This window comes from Cornus florida, unplaced genomic scaffold (assembly GCF_030987335.1).
Source record: "Cornus florida cultivar Cherokee Brave unplaced genomic scaffold, ASM3098733v1 CherokeeBrave_3.0.0_Hap2_Chr11, whole genome shotgun sequence".
NCBI lineage: Eukaryota > Viridiplantae > Streptophyta > Magnoliopsida > Cornales > Cornaceae > Cornus > Cornus florida.
Genome location: NW_026775581.1, coordinates 28,149,021 through 28,166,001, shown reverse-complemented (window position 1 = coordinate 28,166,001; position 16,981 = coordinate 28,149,021). Strand labels below are relative to the sequence as shown.

Below are 16,981 nucleotides of genomic sequence, written 5' to 3'. Positions count from 1 at the left end.
GAATTCGGGTCTTACGTATTTAAAATTCCATTATTTATTAACGCTTTTAAATAGTTATTAATGCAAAAGAATAAGGGAGTGATTCTTCACCAACCAATCAAAATTATTCGATTAGGTCACTTGAGAAGCACCAATGGACTTGGTGACCTAACCGATAGAGCATATATATATACACCTACCCATACAACAAATGGATTGACAAATGATCAATCGAATTAATCTAGACCAAAAATTCAAGTAGCCTTATTGATCACACGTGACTGTAAAATCAAAACAAAAGTTAAACCCAATATACAAATTAGGGATCAACTTCGTAATCCTTTTATCATTCATGACTCGCGTAACGCCGTAATGATAAAAGGTAACATCGTAATCCTTTTATCATTCATGAGCCGCGTAACATCTAGTAATGGACCGCTTAACAGTCGGTTTGTAACCTTTTTCTAAAAGTTCAATACCGTTACTCACCTTCATGAATCGACCGATTCAGCCAATTTACACTAATATTCACCTGAATCTGTTACACTACCAATTTACACTAATATTCACCTGAATCTGTTACACCGCGACTGCAAACCATTACACTGCGACTGCGAACCATGATATTACCTACTACATTTCAATTTCAATTTAATGATTCTAGTTGGTGTCCTTCCACCAATACCCCCCCCTTCAAATACTTCTTCTAGTTGACAAACTCACCGAGTTCCAATAATTAGCCAAAAGTAAATGATGTGGCTTTAAAGCTGGCTGCTGCTATTCTAAGAAAGCAAAGTTTTAACAGGAGGGTGAGGGCGTTTTCAAGAGTCATAAAGATAGATATATAGATTCCTCCTGACCCATTGTTGGTTATAACAAAATCACAAACACAGCATTGCACTTTGAAAACCTTTTTTACACCAAAAACTCACCTTATACAACCACATGTCAACAAGTAACAACTCGGTCACCTTAACAGATTCAATGGGTACCAATCTGAAATGTGTAAATATTATTCAAGTAACAAATCCAACCCATTCAAAGTAAACACCAATAACACACCATAGTCAATAAATAAGTAGTAGGGTAGGTCCTTCCCAATGAAAATTGTTCTCCACCACAAAACTAGCAGTAGAACATCACCCTCTTCACATTCTCTTTAAGGGCAGGTAGGGGTCTCACTACAGCACTAGCACCTGGGATCCTTGTGCTCCGTGTACCTGCACCACCACCCATACCTCCACGACCAGCAGCTGCACCACTAGTCATTGAGCCACTATCAGACGTCTCTGGTTCCATATAAAAACGGGCCCGAAAAGCTGCCAGATGAGCATAATATGCAGGAGGCACTGCCAAAATAAACAAAAAAATTCAAGGGATCAAAATGATCCGATTAACATACATATCCTACAAAGTCGTAGCCATAAGTACCAAAATAAATAAGCCAAAGGGTACTGTGTAGGGCTAACCAATTGAAACAGAACGTGTGCACCTTGCGTATCTGCAAAAATAAGATGAAACCAAGTTAAAATTTTTTACATGGTAGAGAAAAGGAGCAACCTTTGACCCACTAAAGTATATAGGATGTGATCCAAGTCCAAATCGAACATCCATTAAAACTAACAAAAAAGACGAACCACAACTCTTTTTCCATCATTAAAATCAGGTAATGATTCAAAGCACTTACGTATAGCAAAGGTTATTAGTGAGTGATTGCAGCCCATCAGCTGTGAATTTGTTCTCATCCCATAGCACGTGGTAGTGGGCTGGCCGACTCGTACCCTGTTACATGTGATGGAATTCAATGAGCATCACAATCCAAATCCTCATGATTAACTTATGAACCAGTAAACATATGGGATGAAATTGAGTTCTACTTGAATGCCAGCATGACTACACAGATAGAAGTCAAATTCAGTGGGATGGCAGATTTTGGAGTCCACAACTGTCCCTGTAAATTTCATACGAAAAGAGACTCATAATGACAGAATATTCAGAAACAAAAGCAATTAAAGCAGGCAGTTTCAAACCAAATTAGTTACCAGGAAGTATATTTCCACTCCTGTCAGTAGAATTCCGGTCAGAATAATTGTTGGCAAACAACCTTGTATGATGACGTTTCTGAACCACAACAAATGTAACAGGGGGCTGATAATTGGGTTCCAAAGATGCGCAAGCCTGAAATTAGTTTAAATAGAAAGGAGAAGGCAAAAGAAATTAGATTTGTCCTATTATTAAAAAAAGTAAATATGCATAGACAGAAACATAAAAAAATAAAAAAATTTAAATAAAAATAAAAAAGGGGACTTGAAAGTGTGTAATCTGAGAAGGAAAAAGAAAAATGGTTTTACTTTACGAATAGCATCAAGCTCATAAAGCAAAACTTGGTAGAACTGTCCTTCACTGACACCATCCCTGCAGATAAGAGTAGAGTATACATAATCAGGTATAGCAAGCACAACGTCCAAAACTGCATACAAGATAACATCAGGAGAATAAGTCGATGCCTGTAAAATATGATGCGCTGTGGTTTCTGCCCTGTCGCTCTACGAAATGAAATGAGTAGTTCCCTGAATTATATAAAATAATTAAATAAATAAACATGACAATCCTACTATCAATAACTTCCCATTCAAGATTTCAAACGAGAATCATCATTGACAAACTCATTCAACAGTGAATATATATATATATATATATATATATATATATAGAGAGAGAGAGAGAGAGAGAGAGAGAGAAAGGGTTAATCATCATACTTAATCATGCCACCAGACATAATTCCTCTAGTAGGATCTTGCCAAGTTTTAAATAGATCTTGGATTAGCTCCTGTCGATGAGCTTGAGCGCAAACCAAACCAGCATACTTTGTAACCTCTGGCCAATCTTGAGAAGCAACTACCTGAATTAAAATTCAAGTAAACACCATTCAGTAATAGAAAATAGAAATATTATTGTAATCTTCGAAAAAAAATAAAAGTTGATGTGGGAGAGAACAATACCGCCGCAATAGATGGACTTGAATCCTCTCCAGGATGTGGATGGGTAACATCAGCGCCAAAAATGATAGTTGGCCGATCACTGACAAGAGGTATGCGCCTTGATAACGCATCAACAAGCACTGTATTCCTTCCTCCAACCTTTACATTAATCTTTAAAGCTACATTTGCCAGATATTGCTTACTCATCCTGAAAACATGCTTTGTCAAGCAGCACTGGGAAACAATTCCAAGATCCGTCTCACAAATACGTTTCAGATCACCTGCAATGAAATCAAAATATAACTTGATGACAGGAAAACCTGAACCTAGAATATGTGCCCAAAAGAATTGAGCAGAACTCTAAGTGGCATTTTATTCAAATTAAGTTTCATACCATAAAGTGAGCCATTATTGTCTGGCAGAACAACTATTAGCAAATCAAGCTCCTTGGACATGGGCTGTAGTTTAGCCATGGCATCATGAAACCGAGCCTTCAAGACTCTTTCAACCTGATCGGGACGGGCGCTGAGTGCTGGGAGAACAGGTTCAGGATTAAATGCCTACAAACACAAACATTCAAAATTCAAGAAGAGCACTCAAAGCCATTTGAAGAATAGCAAGTTTTAGAATGTAAGATGGGACCCACCATGCCAGAAATGTTACACATCTGAGCAAGCTCATAACAAAACCCACGGGCCACACTGTCTTGCACATTGCGTGAAAAATTAATACATATCCAATGGTTCACTATTCCCCCATTAACCATTTTCTGCAACAGGAAAATCCCAATCATTTCCAAGTAATTATAACATTCATATAATTAACAAATAACAGTTAATCTCGGAGCTAAAAAAAGAACCCATTTTTCACACTCCACTAAACTAAATGTAAGGATTAACTCAGACAATGAATAGTGGCATTGCAAAGTATACTGATAATAAACATGAACACACACATATTAGATAAGCATCCCTTGACAACAGTTTAACAAAGAAAAACCAGGACCGTAAACAAAAAATTAGGATAAAGTGCCTTCTAGCCAAGATACACAGCCACATATACAATTTTCCTACAGATAGACAAATGTTCAACACTGCTATTAAATTTCACCAAGTTCCACAACTCCAACATCATCTTTACAACTTAACACAAGGGAGCAGCACACACACCCATGTATCAAAAAAATTAATCTGATTACCATTATACCCTTTCTTAGTGTTGAGAGAATATCATAGGAGTGATCTTAGCCTATGATGGAATATTAATTGGAGTGATTTATGGGATTGATTTTAGGAATCCTCCATCAATGTATTTTCCATATTTATCACTTGTATTCTTTCACGAATAACGACTTAGCGACAGAATTCAATTTATGTGAGTGGAGTGGTGGACCCCATCATATGATGTCACCATAACATCATGTGATGGGACCCACTGCCCCTCCAACATAAATTGAATTTGATAACTGCTGAATTTGGTCCCTAAATCAATACTCTCCTTTCACCTATAAGTAAAGGTGCTCATTGTAAACAATATTAAGAGAGAATATAATAAAAGTGATGTAGCCATTTGGGCTTTGTGTGCCATGAACAGTGTTATTAAAGGCCCAAGGCGCTAGAGGTCCTTTGGAGCCTAGGCGCGAGGCGCTCGCCTGAGTGAAGTGAGACGCACAATTGAAAATTTAAAATAAACATTCATATCTCAAGTCATATCAATATTCTAAAAATTAATATCAAATATAAAAAAGTAAATACATCAACTAAACAAGCATCCAACAACCAAAAAAAAAAAAAGACTAAGAGAGAGGAGAACTAGACAAAGATAGAGATGTAAACAAAGATAAGAAGAGAGGAGTAGAGGAGAAGAGAGGAGAGAGAAGGAGAGGAGAAGAGAGAGAAGAAGAAGAAGAAAGAATTGACGTGGCTTCGTCATCCATCTCTGCAACTAGGGCTTCGTCGTTCGTCTTATGTCTCACTCTTTCTCTGTTTGGTTGACGCTTTGACTATTGGGCTTTCTTATTTGTTTATTCTTTTGAATAAAAGTTTCTTCTCTCGAACGCTTGGGCTTTCTTATTTGTTTATTAAGTTGCCAAAAGTACCATTTTCGGCTCAAGAAATAGAATAATCATAGTTTTTTTAAAAAATCAGCGCCTGACAAACAGGACGAGGTGCAACCGAGGTATGCGCCTAGTAAACATCAGTGAGCCTAGGATGACAACAGGCGCTAAACCCTAGCCTCGAGCCTAGGCGCGCCTTTAACAACACTGGCCATGGATGTAGGCTGTAGTGGCATCCTTGTGCTTTTCATGTTTAATTTCTCTTCAATTTTTATATCTTTCAACACTTAGCATTCTTTTCAATAGTTCCAACTTCGTAAAATTTATCCCGATTACCCTTCTAAAAGAAGTTTCCTCTAATAATGCTCCATAGACACCCACTGCAGCTATTCCGCACGTGCAATGCCCCATGCACGTATTCTCAAGTTACTAAAAATTCGGAAGTCGCATTGCTCTCATACTATTCAGAATACAAGTCCTTACTGCAAAACTAACCAATATATAACGCTTCATGGTTACTATCTAAATGATAAATCCAACTATTTCTAGAAAGCATTTTCGAGAATACGAATATATTAAACAACTTGGCTTCTGAATCTAAGTCTTACCACATCCCCACAGCAGTGTTGCTAACCAAGAAACCTCTTGTCAATGGAAAAACCAAATTAAAAATAAAAAAAGAAGAAAAAGAAAAACCTTCATATAAGCAGTGTCCAAAAATGAAAGCACATACAAGTTCAATAAATAAAAATGAATCATATTCAAGTACCAATTTATCCCCTCACAATACCTTACTATCATGGGTAATGAATAGCACAGTATGAAATTAACAAGATTTTCTAATATCTCCTCTTAACGAAAAATATTAGGCCATGTGAACTTTGAAATCTGACATGCTAACTAGAAAGCATGTTTGATTTGTACACCAATAATCTGTTTTTGTCTCCCTCATGCATGCTAGGAGAGATGGATTCAAGAAAGACCCGACTTCGGTATTATTTTGCACAAAAGAACTGCTTTCATATTTGAATTCGTACTATCAGGCAGCCCAACAAATATGGATTGACTATAAGTTAATAGTGTAGCTAAACCATTCTACTTACATCCTGAGAAATTTTCTAAATTATGAATACATTCACATGCCAGAGTATGCTAACTTATTTTTCTAACGGGAAGATTACCTTATTCATCATATTCCATTGACCCACTTGAGGCAAACAATTCTTCTCTCGACCCGTGTCATGGTATTTAAGCTGCACAAGCAATGTCCAAGCCATATGTCACTTGAAACTAACAAATTTAAAATAACAAAAGATGAACACATAATTGAGATCCAGTAATGATGAAAGATGCTGTTAAATAAATTACCCAAGGAGCAGGCAGAATTCTAGCTTCAACTGAGGCCAAATTCTCACTGATTTTTATTCCAAATTCTTTTGCGTAAGGATCCTCAGCATAAGCATTGTGATGAACTGTCTGTGGAAGAGTAAAAACGTTCAGATAAATAAAGCTACCTTTCAAAGAATATATACTACGTATTAAATAAGACTTCTAGAAGACCTACTACGTTGGTTCAGGGAAATTTATTAGTACAGCCATTTATTCAGAAAATAATTTCAGTAATGTTCCATGGGTCCGTTAACCAAGTGTGTGTGTGTGTGTGTGTGTGTGTGTGTGTGTGTATATTGTTCAAAATGTACAGGAAAAGGTAGAGTAAAGATAAACACAATGGAAAGCTATATATATTATTCAAGATGAAATTCTAACACACGGTTAGACATAGCCTACTACCAATATATATATATATATATATATAATCTTTTTGTTGCTTGTTTAATGTTTGAACCCATGCAGCAGCATGAAATAACAACTCTTCGAAGCAAATTATTGACACGGTTATTACGGGAGTAATTCCGGAAGTAGAGAACCAAATTAGCAAAAAAGAATATAGTGTGTTGTTGGTTCGCTCAGATTTTGACTTAAACAAATACTAAACATGTAGTAGGACCAAACATTTATCGAAAAAAGGAAAAAAAAAAAAAAATATATATATATATATATATATACACATGCATATATACTAGATTAGAGATACGAGAGAGAGAGAGTACATATATATTAGATGATAGATATGACAAAGATAGAGAGAGAAATCAAGACAGAATAAAAGAAATCGAAAAGATAGCAGAAAGTGAAAACACATTCGACCAAGGAAGAAAGCAAGGGAAATGAAAAGAAAAACACATACACAAGGAAGAAAGAAGAAACCTAGAGTTTTGGCTACTAAAAGAAAATATATTCTTACACATCTTTGCACTTACTAAATCATGTAGGATTTCATTTCCTCCATCTTCATGCAAACATAGTTTATGTTTTGACAATAAATATCATGTAAAATTTTCAGGTATTTATGCAAAAAATAAGTCAGTAGTTAAATTAAAAACGTATTTATTAGCTTTTCTAAAAATTTATATTTTATGAACATTTACAGCATTTATTCCTTTTTCCTTGGTTGGTACTCACAAACCCATGCCTCCACTGAGGCATGAACCCCTGACCTCCCTTTGAGAAGTAGGGGCTTGGTACCACTTGGCCACTGGCCTGTTGGTTACAACATTTATTCTTTATTTAAGGCTTTTAAATTTCAGATGCATAAATTTAAAGATTTTTATATATCATTTGTGAAGATAATTCTAGGAAAATTAAGTTTGGAATATGAAATGAACTTTGAAAGGTTTGAATGATATTACATAAAGTTTAACATCTTTGAACTTAAAAATTATTGGATTCAAAAATCCAACCTAGTTGCACATTAATACAAAATGGATTCTGTTATAACAAAGTCAAAAACTTTTAGCAAAACATTCAACAGTCAAACCCTTGTTGTGCTGAATGACCAATAACTACATGATGTTCTTAGGAGGGATTAGGGTTTCATGTTACATGCATGAAATTGATGTGATTGTAATAAATGATTTTGGAATAGGTAAAACTGTTAAATTTAGGTTTTTTTTTTTTTTTTTTTTTTTTAAAAAGATATATTTTAAGATGAAACATTCATTAAAACTTGTGTGAATTTGGCTGGGAAAACTCCACTGGATTGTGAAGTTCACCCCCTAATATTCTTTCAGATTGCACTGACAACTAGTGGTTAAAGTTTATAAGATGTTGAAAAATAAATTCATTGAATATAATTTCCATGTAATAAATTTAGCATGGATACATTTTTATTATAAATAATATTATATTAGAAAGCGTTCAAAAGGGGAACACATCCAAGGCACTGTACAATGCTGAAGCCAAAGATGGACCCAAGGAACCCAAATAATTAACAATTTCTTTTTAGTTTGGATACTTATTCTAGTTATTTTAGAAATATTTGAATTATTTAATCAATATTTGGATTTGCAAATTCGAAATGAAGTACAATAGGCGCTGAAATTTGTTCCTTTTCCAATATATTCTTAGGTTTCCAATTTATGTATAGAAATCTTCTCTGGAAATTTAAAGCTCTTGGATTGCAGCAAAAATAAAATTAGACTTGCATAGAGTTGCTAAGGGGTGAAAACTATAGAATAAATGATAAAGACAAATTTAGGCTCCCAAGTAAACAACCTCTGTAAGTCAGAAATTTGGCGAAGACACGTTGTACAAACATAGAAATGTAGTTTTGGGTGTCACAAAGACTAGTAACTACACAGAAAATTAAATAAGAAAAAAGAAAAGAAAAAACCGTCTTGGGTTCATCAAGCCAAACTGGAATGCAAATGAACCAACTTCAGAAAATCATTTAAGACACCTGCCATAATAGAACAATCATGTACCATATGATTGAGAAGTTTAGTTAGCGTTGATCGACTGGGACTCTCTAACAAGACCAAATATAGACGAGCTTGAAGACCAAGTGCAGGCCAATCGACTACAATCATGTACCACATATAATTGAGAAGTTTAGTTAGTCTTCTTTCTGGAAATGTACTTGTCACTAGAATTATAGTAGATAATTCACAGTTATTCAAATGTTTGTAAATCAATTCTGTCAATAACCTTGTAGCAAGCTTGCAACATTTTGGAAATTCTTAAATAATTGTAAAATGAGATTCTTAAACTGCTTCGATTATTTTTCCATGCATTCTTGATGTGTCTAGTTTTTAGAAGTCAATTTCATGAAACTTGAAATAATGGTTTGTGAAATATGAATTTTTAAAGTTGAGGTTGGATCTAGACAATTTTGTAATCCAGACATAATTCAACTTAAATTAGGCCTTGACATTTCAATTGGTATTTAAAGTAGTGGACATAATAGTAAATCACCTCATATTCAGGATGATTTTTTATTCTGATGGTTTGGGGAGATATACAAAGTATATACGATACTAAAACCAGAGAAAAGTCCTACAAAATGCCAGAAGAGACCTAGCATGTAGAGAGGTACCTTTGCCAGGAACAACATACATCCAGTATGCTGAACAAGCACACACACACAACAAACAGAAGAATCTTATAGTTATTAGAAACAACCTAAGTAACGTTCTGAAACAATGCATCTCTTCATTTAATACATGAAATCTAGATTTAAACCAAAAACCAACTCTCAAAATCCAGATTTTTATCTTGTTCAACTTTGTACTAGACTAACTTTAAACTATACTAGATCATCAAGATTTTTTTTTTTTTTTTTTTTGATAAGTCTAGATTATCAAGATATTTTAGAAAATAACGGTATCAAAAAAACTAAAGACGCGTAGCACAATGACCAAAATTTATCAGAAACAGCTTGTATTCATGAACTTAAAGAAGTCAGTCAATACTCTCCAAATATCACAACAGACTAATGAAACAAAAAGACACAACTTTTACCCAAAATATTGCCAATTTTTATTTCAAAAATGAAAGCACATATCTACAACCTACCACAATGAACAATGAGGAGTATGAAAATAGAAGACCTTGCCACAATGAACAAACCTTAAGGATATCATACTCTCTTTCTTGAGGACGCTGACAGGTCACCTTCAGCAAAGCAGTGATCTGTCTCTCATTCAACCTTTTGGAATACCTTTGACCCTCAACAATCTTGCAGACCTAAATTGATGAATGACACATAAGCTTACGCAACCACAATATTAGGGACCACATAGAAAAGTTAAGTATTGACCTCCATAGGCAAATAATTCGGCCTCTGCTGATTTCCAACTTGTAAACAGGGCCATTGAGTATGTTGAATGACAAAACCATAAGTCTCTTGGAAGTACTCAACAACAGATTTCATTGTACCCCTTTCATCCACCGGAAAACTAATATATACCAAAAATGAAACATGTCATCAGCTAAGAAATGTGCAAAGATCATCGTAACATAAATCACAAATTATACAGTCTAGGGAAAGTGAACAATTCATCGAAAATTACAAACTAGATATTGTCCCTTACGTCAGTTCTCTTGTTGCTTGAGATGTTAAACCAGATATTCGATATTTTCTGCGCATATTTCCACGGTGAGTAACTTCAACCTTAACTCCTCTTAGAGCTTTTTTTATCTGTGATGCAAGTAAATTCAATGATCCAGATAAGCAACAAAACACGTATCTACCACATGCGAACTTCATGTGAGCTGTCATAAATGTGATCCATACAGCTCTATTTGAAGAAAGAACTAAATATGATCAACTAAGTTAAAAAGAAAACCAAAAATTGACTCACAATATGATAGAGACCTAGAATCACACACACATAGGAAGTTAAGAAGGATGCACATTATTTGATAAAGAGTAATATATAAATTAAAAGACAGAGAATAAACATGGGAAATCTAAATATACATTTAGATGAGCAGAAGTAACATAACAGGAAGCCAGAATAAAAGGGCAAGGGGGAAAACAATAGTTGACAGATTACTTTTTACCGCAACATAAATTGACTGATGATGAACTACAACTACAAGAAACGTTCCATACAAAAAGTTCTAGTGAAAATTACTAGTTAGTCCCTACTTTCCAATTGCAAGGAGCAATCGATCCTATGAAATTATGTCTGAGCAAAGTCACACTTTAGTAAATATTTTCAACTAAGTTCCCCTATAATATTTTTCTGTATTGCCCTTCCCAATTGAAATACCATTAAAATATATAAATCCTAAAGAAAAATTCATACTATCTTGATTCTTGATACACTCTTTTATATAAAAAAAGTCACAAATTTACATAAATTTCCCTTTACTTCTTGATATTACTTGTTTCAAAAAATATGTAGAGGGAAAAAAAAAATGAAAACCCTTTACCTAATTCATTGATTGTCATGAGTATGCTACACAGACAGACACACACACAAATCGTGAAACTTATCAAACATGCAACAATAAGTTTCACCACAAATAGTTACATAAATAATTTGTTAAAATTTAGATAATTGCTGAATTTGGTGGCTATTAAAACTGTAGATTGCTATTTGTTTTTTGAAAAACTTTGGTACTAGTTCCATATTTGAATGTACAATTAGTAATTTAATAGGAAAGGGATATTAAAGGTACTTCAATAAGAAAGGAAAAAATACTGAATTGTTAATATACTAGTGAACTTAATTGGAAATATTTTAACTATAGGAGGACTTCATTGTCTTATTATAATTCCATAGGACTTATTGGTCATTGCAATTGATAGATCATAAATTTAAAATGAAACGTGACTTCAGGTACGAAGAAAGACAACTGAAACAGATTGATCATCCGCAGACAAGCTCAAATAGCAAAAGGAATCAGGAAAGAGCAGTAGATTATGTAATCAAACCCCTATCATGATGAAATGAATAGAATAATACATTTACAAGTGCAAGTATACTTTAATCATGATAGAGAATGAACAGAATCTAACCTTTACACGATCAGCGTCAGACAAAGGTCTAGAAGAAATTTCCCGGCATAGAAGCTGGGCTACAAAGTCTATAACAGGCAACGGCTCAATGAAAGCAGTAGAGGACATATCTACACCATTAAACCATTTTTAAGTTACATAAGAACACAATCTGTAGTAAATGGAGGCACATATAACTAAAACAAACTTGTAAAGGCACTGATAACAATAAAGAACTAAGAAAATACAGATAAGGGTACATAAATCATGTTAAAAGACAAGTACCAATATTCAATGACAGCCCCATCTGAGTTGGGCGAATGCTCTGATAAAATCCACGCCAACTCTCCAAACCCTCACCCAATGGCTGCCTTCTCCCCAAGTCGGGGGAATAAAATGATCGCCCCACAGGACAATAGCTACAACAAATACCATAACAATAACTAATCAGCAAAACAAAACAACAAAAAATTCTAAGATTAAAATAACAATATTTGCAATAGTATCACTAATAACAACAATAACAATAATAAATTGAGTGAAATGACACCAAACCCATGGATTACCGAGTTGTGGGCAATTCCCGCAGAACAATGTCCAAAACCTGAAGAGCTTCTTGCGGTGCATCTGCCTGCCTCCCCTGTAAAAACAATCCTAAATGGTGCAAATCAGCTCTTGCAGCCAGTTTAATAACAACTTTAAATTCCCTCTCTCTCCTGCATCAAAGAAAAGAAAGTAAGAAAAGATCAGCTAGAATTAGCTATATATTGAACAAGCAAGTGCACAGTGTAACAGAAAAGGAAATTCTAAGCAAAAACCTGGCACCGCCTGATCCATCATCCTCGTCAATGAGGGTGATTTTAAACTCTTTCGAAATGAAAGGCAGAGGACCCGCAGTATAGAGACTCTTTCTTCCATCATAGGCAGGAAGTCGCTTTCCAAGATGAGACTCCTTGTAAAGTTTCACCAGTTGTTCCATCACAGCACGGTTGACACCTCGTGATGTGACCTCGGGGGTAATTGAAACCTATCATCACATCAAGAAAGCGGTTTACCTTATGATCATTTCAGCAGCCTTGACACATAAGAAAGGTACAAAGAGGGATTAAAAGGAGATTACTAACATCATACTGATGCAAATCCTTGTCTGGTAATTCTGCAAAAAAGTGGTTAGCCTTGACAATACACCTGGTACCTGTGCTACCCTTGCCCGGTCGAAGAGGGAATCTCACGGATTTACTTGACGGAGGCACAGGTTGAATTGCTTGGCTAGAAGACCCTTCTTCCTGAACAGAAAGCTGCTGAAACTGCTGTGTCCCTTGCAAAGTGCTTGGCTCAGGTAGACTAGATGAAGAACTGGCCTCGGGATGCATTTCAGGCGATCTCCCATAAGACACCGGCTGAGTGGCCGCTCCGGTCTGAGACGGAGCCTGGGTTGCTTGGTACAGCTCGGGAACAGGTGGTCTAGAAGGTCCACCAGCAGGAGGCCCTACCCCACGGCTGCCACTTCCACGGCGCTGAGGCACTCCTCCTCGTGGCTGCTGCTGAATTCCCCTGCCATGATGATGATACTCAGGAGGACCACCATAACTCTGCTGGGGAGTTATCCCACCACGTTGAGCTCCACCACCACGGCCACCACGACCTCCATACTGAGATTGAGGACCTAAACCTCTCCCTCCTGCTACTACTCCTCCTTGATATCCAACTCCCTGCTGCTGTTGTGGTGGTTGTTGTCCTGGGAGGCGTTGGGTACCACCACCACGTCCTCCACTTGCTTCCTGGGACCCAGAACTCTCTCCCCCACTGGGAAGTTCAGTTCTCCTCTTCCTCACCATGATAACAACTGATACCAATACAACCAAATATTATTTATCAAATGGTCGAGCAGCAGTCAAAATTCATCTAAAACTTAGACATGGATCATGTGAATTCATATAAGAATAATAAGAACAGTAATATTAACAATAATTACTCCTATTACAAGCCAACAGTGAATCTATTAACAGAAGCACTAAAAAATAAATCAGTTACCAAAACAAAAGTAAAATTCGCAGCCAAAGCCATAACAAGAAGTTAAAAGGTCAAAAGCTAATCAAACCTAATCGTTCTAATTCAATATTCATGGATGAAATAGCAGAAAAATGACAATAATATATTTATTTGCTTATCTGAAGAACAAAAAACAACAGATACAAGAAAATTTTGAGTAGATTACCAAACCCAACAACCCCCAAATCACATATTACATACAAATGAAAATGACGCAATATTTTAAACGTACACATATTCTAAAGCATTGCAGAGCACAAGCCCAACTGTTTCAATTCAATTCGTCACAAAATTGTCATAAAATGATTGAGGAATTCACCACATTCCTTTTCCAAACACACTGTTAGATTTGGTACCTTCCAGGACCAAAATAATATAAGCATACAACTGAGCACATAACTGAAACAATATCCATAAACCTCTTTATGCTAGTAAATAGAAAGTCAAAACTGAAAAGCATACTAACATAAAAAAAGCAGGGAAAAGGAAGAAAAGAAAATCAAACAACCCAATAATGCTAAAATCGACATACATATTTATTTATTAAGCACCAGATGTCAGTACAAAAACAGAACGAAGAAGACACAATAATTTGTTCATCGAATGTTCTATTCATTTATGGGGTCTTAAATCAATTCGAACAAAAAAACGAAAATTAAATAAATAAAAATAAGAACAAAATTAAGTTATATTCAGGCTGTTCTACCAAAACCGCTTGGTTTCGTGTTGAAATTTGGAGAGTGAGAATATCGGGAAAATCATACAAAATCTAACAACAGAAACTATTTTATATGGGTTTCGAGTTGAAATTTGGAGAGAGAAAATATCAAAACTCATACAAAATCTAAGAACAGAAACTATCTTATATAGCCATTCAAGTTACAGAAAATTTGAGAAATGAACTCAGAATCTGAGTATCGATGTAGTTGAAGATCAGATCCGAAATATGCTTAAAGGAGGATATCCAGAAACCTTCAAACGAAAAGCGATGCAGATCCGAAAGCGAACAGTCTACAAAAACTCCAAAAAAAAAAACTAGATCCACACTAACACATCACCAAAATCAACTCACAATAAAGAGAATCGCATTCTGAGAAGTAGAAGATTCAGTAAAAACAAGCATTTCTCACCTCGTGTTCCACACTTCTGGTCGATAGATACAGAGTGTGTATTATATATATATATCAAGGCGAGTCCTCGGTCACTACTGCTCCTTGTAAAATCCCCAAACCTCCCATCGAAAAATCTATTTAAAGTAGCAGTAGCCAGTAGGTATTGAAAATGACAACTCCGTCCCCGGCCCCTCTCTCTGTTTGCTTAGTTTCTCTCTCTAAAAAAAATTTAAGTACTAGTAACAACAATCAGGTTTTTACCGTTAAATATAAAAATAGCGACCAGTTCACGTTTCTCACACCTCAGTCCTCGCTCCCTCGGCTGAGTACCCAGTTACAAGTTATATTCCGAAATATGTGGTTTGGTTTAGGCCTGTTTGGTACTTGTTATTTTTGGTGATTTTGTTTTTGTTGGATATTATAAAAGTGACGCGTGACAACACTGTTTGTATGAAGTTTACTAAAAAGACAGACAAATAAAACTTACTCTATTTTGGAACAAAGATATTCCCTCAAGTTTGATATATTGCCAAAGACACCCCAATGGTAATGAATTAACATTTTTACCCTTTGACTTTTATATTAATCATGAAATGACGTTTCTAGCCTCAGAGACCGATTCCCATTCCTTTCCTTCTCTCCGCTCTGTTCTTTCTTCCTCCACCCCAACACACACACACACATATATATGTATATACAGATACATATATATACACACACACATATATATAAGTATATACAGGCAGCGATGGTGAATGGATCCGCGGCCTTCATCCTTCGATTCCATCGGTAAGCTTACCCAACGCCGGAGTACACAAGTTACGCGTTGGGCTTAACGGCGACGATGGCAATAGTTATTTGACGAGGGCGACGGTGAGTGCTCTCGCTGCTCGGTTGATTCTCTCTGTCTTCGGTAACGACATCAAGACGGCGCTCAAAATTAGAGCCCGGTCTTGATCTATTCTGCGACGTCGTTTAAAATTGGAGTTATCAATCCGACAAAGCTTTAAACTACAAAACCCAGTTCTGTCCAGCGAGCCCCAAATTCGGTGAAGCACAGTTCAGACCGACGGACCCCAAGCATGAATAATTCCCACAACCTAGAAGAAGAGAATAAGGTTTCAACAGATTGAGAGGGATCGCAGAGAATTGGGTAGTTGTGCTGCCTTGCAAGAACAAAATAGATCTGACTCTGCTTTCTGGATGATTAAGAGGAACTCTTTCTCTTTGTGGCTCATTTCCATCACGCTCATTCCGGCTCCATACCAATTGTAGAGCTCAGATTCAGCCGTCTTGAGCACATTTTCAGGCAGATTGGCCAAACCGATGGCAAAATTGAAGTCCCAATCTTGGGATTGGGAGGTGGAGGTTGGGCGGTCTTGGACTTGGGTTGTCGAACAAGTGATCGATATGGGTTTGTTGAGGTGCGAAGATTGGTTGAGGGGGAAGCCATTGAAGTGGGTGGTGGTGATGGTGTTAGGGTTTTTGAGAAGGTGACGGTTGGGGTTTTTCTAGAGGAGAGAATAAAGTAAAGTTGCTGACATTGCCATTGTGTTTTTGAAGTTGTTGACATTGCCATGGTGAAAGACTAAAAGCTTGATCATTCCCTTCCGTTGGAGAGCTCGAAGGCGAAGGCGGTGGCTTGGGGGTGGGGATGGTGGTGGTTGCGAGGGCGATTATATGTGGTTGTGGAGTTTGGTGTGGCGGTGGCAACAGAATGGTTGTAGGATTGATTGGGGGGTTGAGGGTAATTTGGTTTTTTAGTTATTTTAATATTTTATAATTAAAATTAATAAAATAGTGAATGGTAATGTTGACTTTTCACATGTTTTAAGCCTCTGTTTAGCTTGCAAATATCATCAGGGGGTGTTATTGTCCCAAAATAGAGTAAATTTCATCTGGCTGTCTTTTTAGCAAACTTCAGGGGGTGTTGCTATACTTTACCCAATATATA

At 36.1% G+C, this 16,981-nt stretch overlaps 1 protein-coding gene across 2 annotated transcripts; it reads right to left on the bottom strand.

Moving 5' to 3' along the window:
* Window positions 1–927: 927 nt before the first annotated feature.
* On the bottom strand, window positions 928–15,148 carry LOC132286315 (protein argonaute 1-like). Of its 2 annotated transcripts, none has more exons than XM_059788634.1 (22): window positions 15,046–15,148; window positions 12,988–13,709; window positions 12,682–12,890; window positions 12,430–12,579; window positions 12,149–12,282; window positions 11,885–11,994; window positions 10,449–10,555; window positions 10,175–10,313; window positions 9,985–10,101; window positions 6,385–6,492; window positions 6,198–6,269; window positions 3,607–3,729; window positions 3,355–3,520; window positions 2,982–3,241; window positions 2,739–2,881; window positions 2,487–2,549; window positions 2,331–2,394; window positions 2,022–2,157; window positions 1,857–1,930; window positions 1,667–1,761; window positions 1,449–1,480; window positions 928–1,328 (listed from the first exon to the last, which is right to left on the bottom strand). In XM_059788634.1, exons 2-22 carry the CDS (start codon window positions 13,699–13,701, stop codon window positions 1,105–1,107), a joined length of 3,240 nt encoding a protein of 1,079 aa, XP_059644617.1. In that variant the 5' UTR covers window positions 13,702–13,709; window positions 15,046–15,148; the 3' UTR covers window positions 928–1,104. The 2 variants fall into 2 exon arrangements, with proteins under 2 accessions (XP_059644617.1, XP_059644618.1); XM_059788635.1 differs by lacking the exon at window positions 15,046–15,148 and adding an exon at window positions 14,988–15,041.
* Between the last annotated feature and the right edge of the window lie 1,833 nt (window positions 15,149–16,981).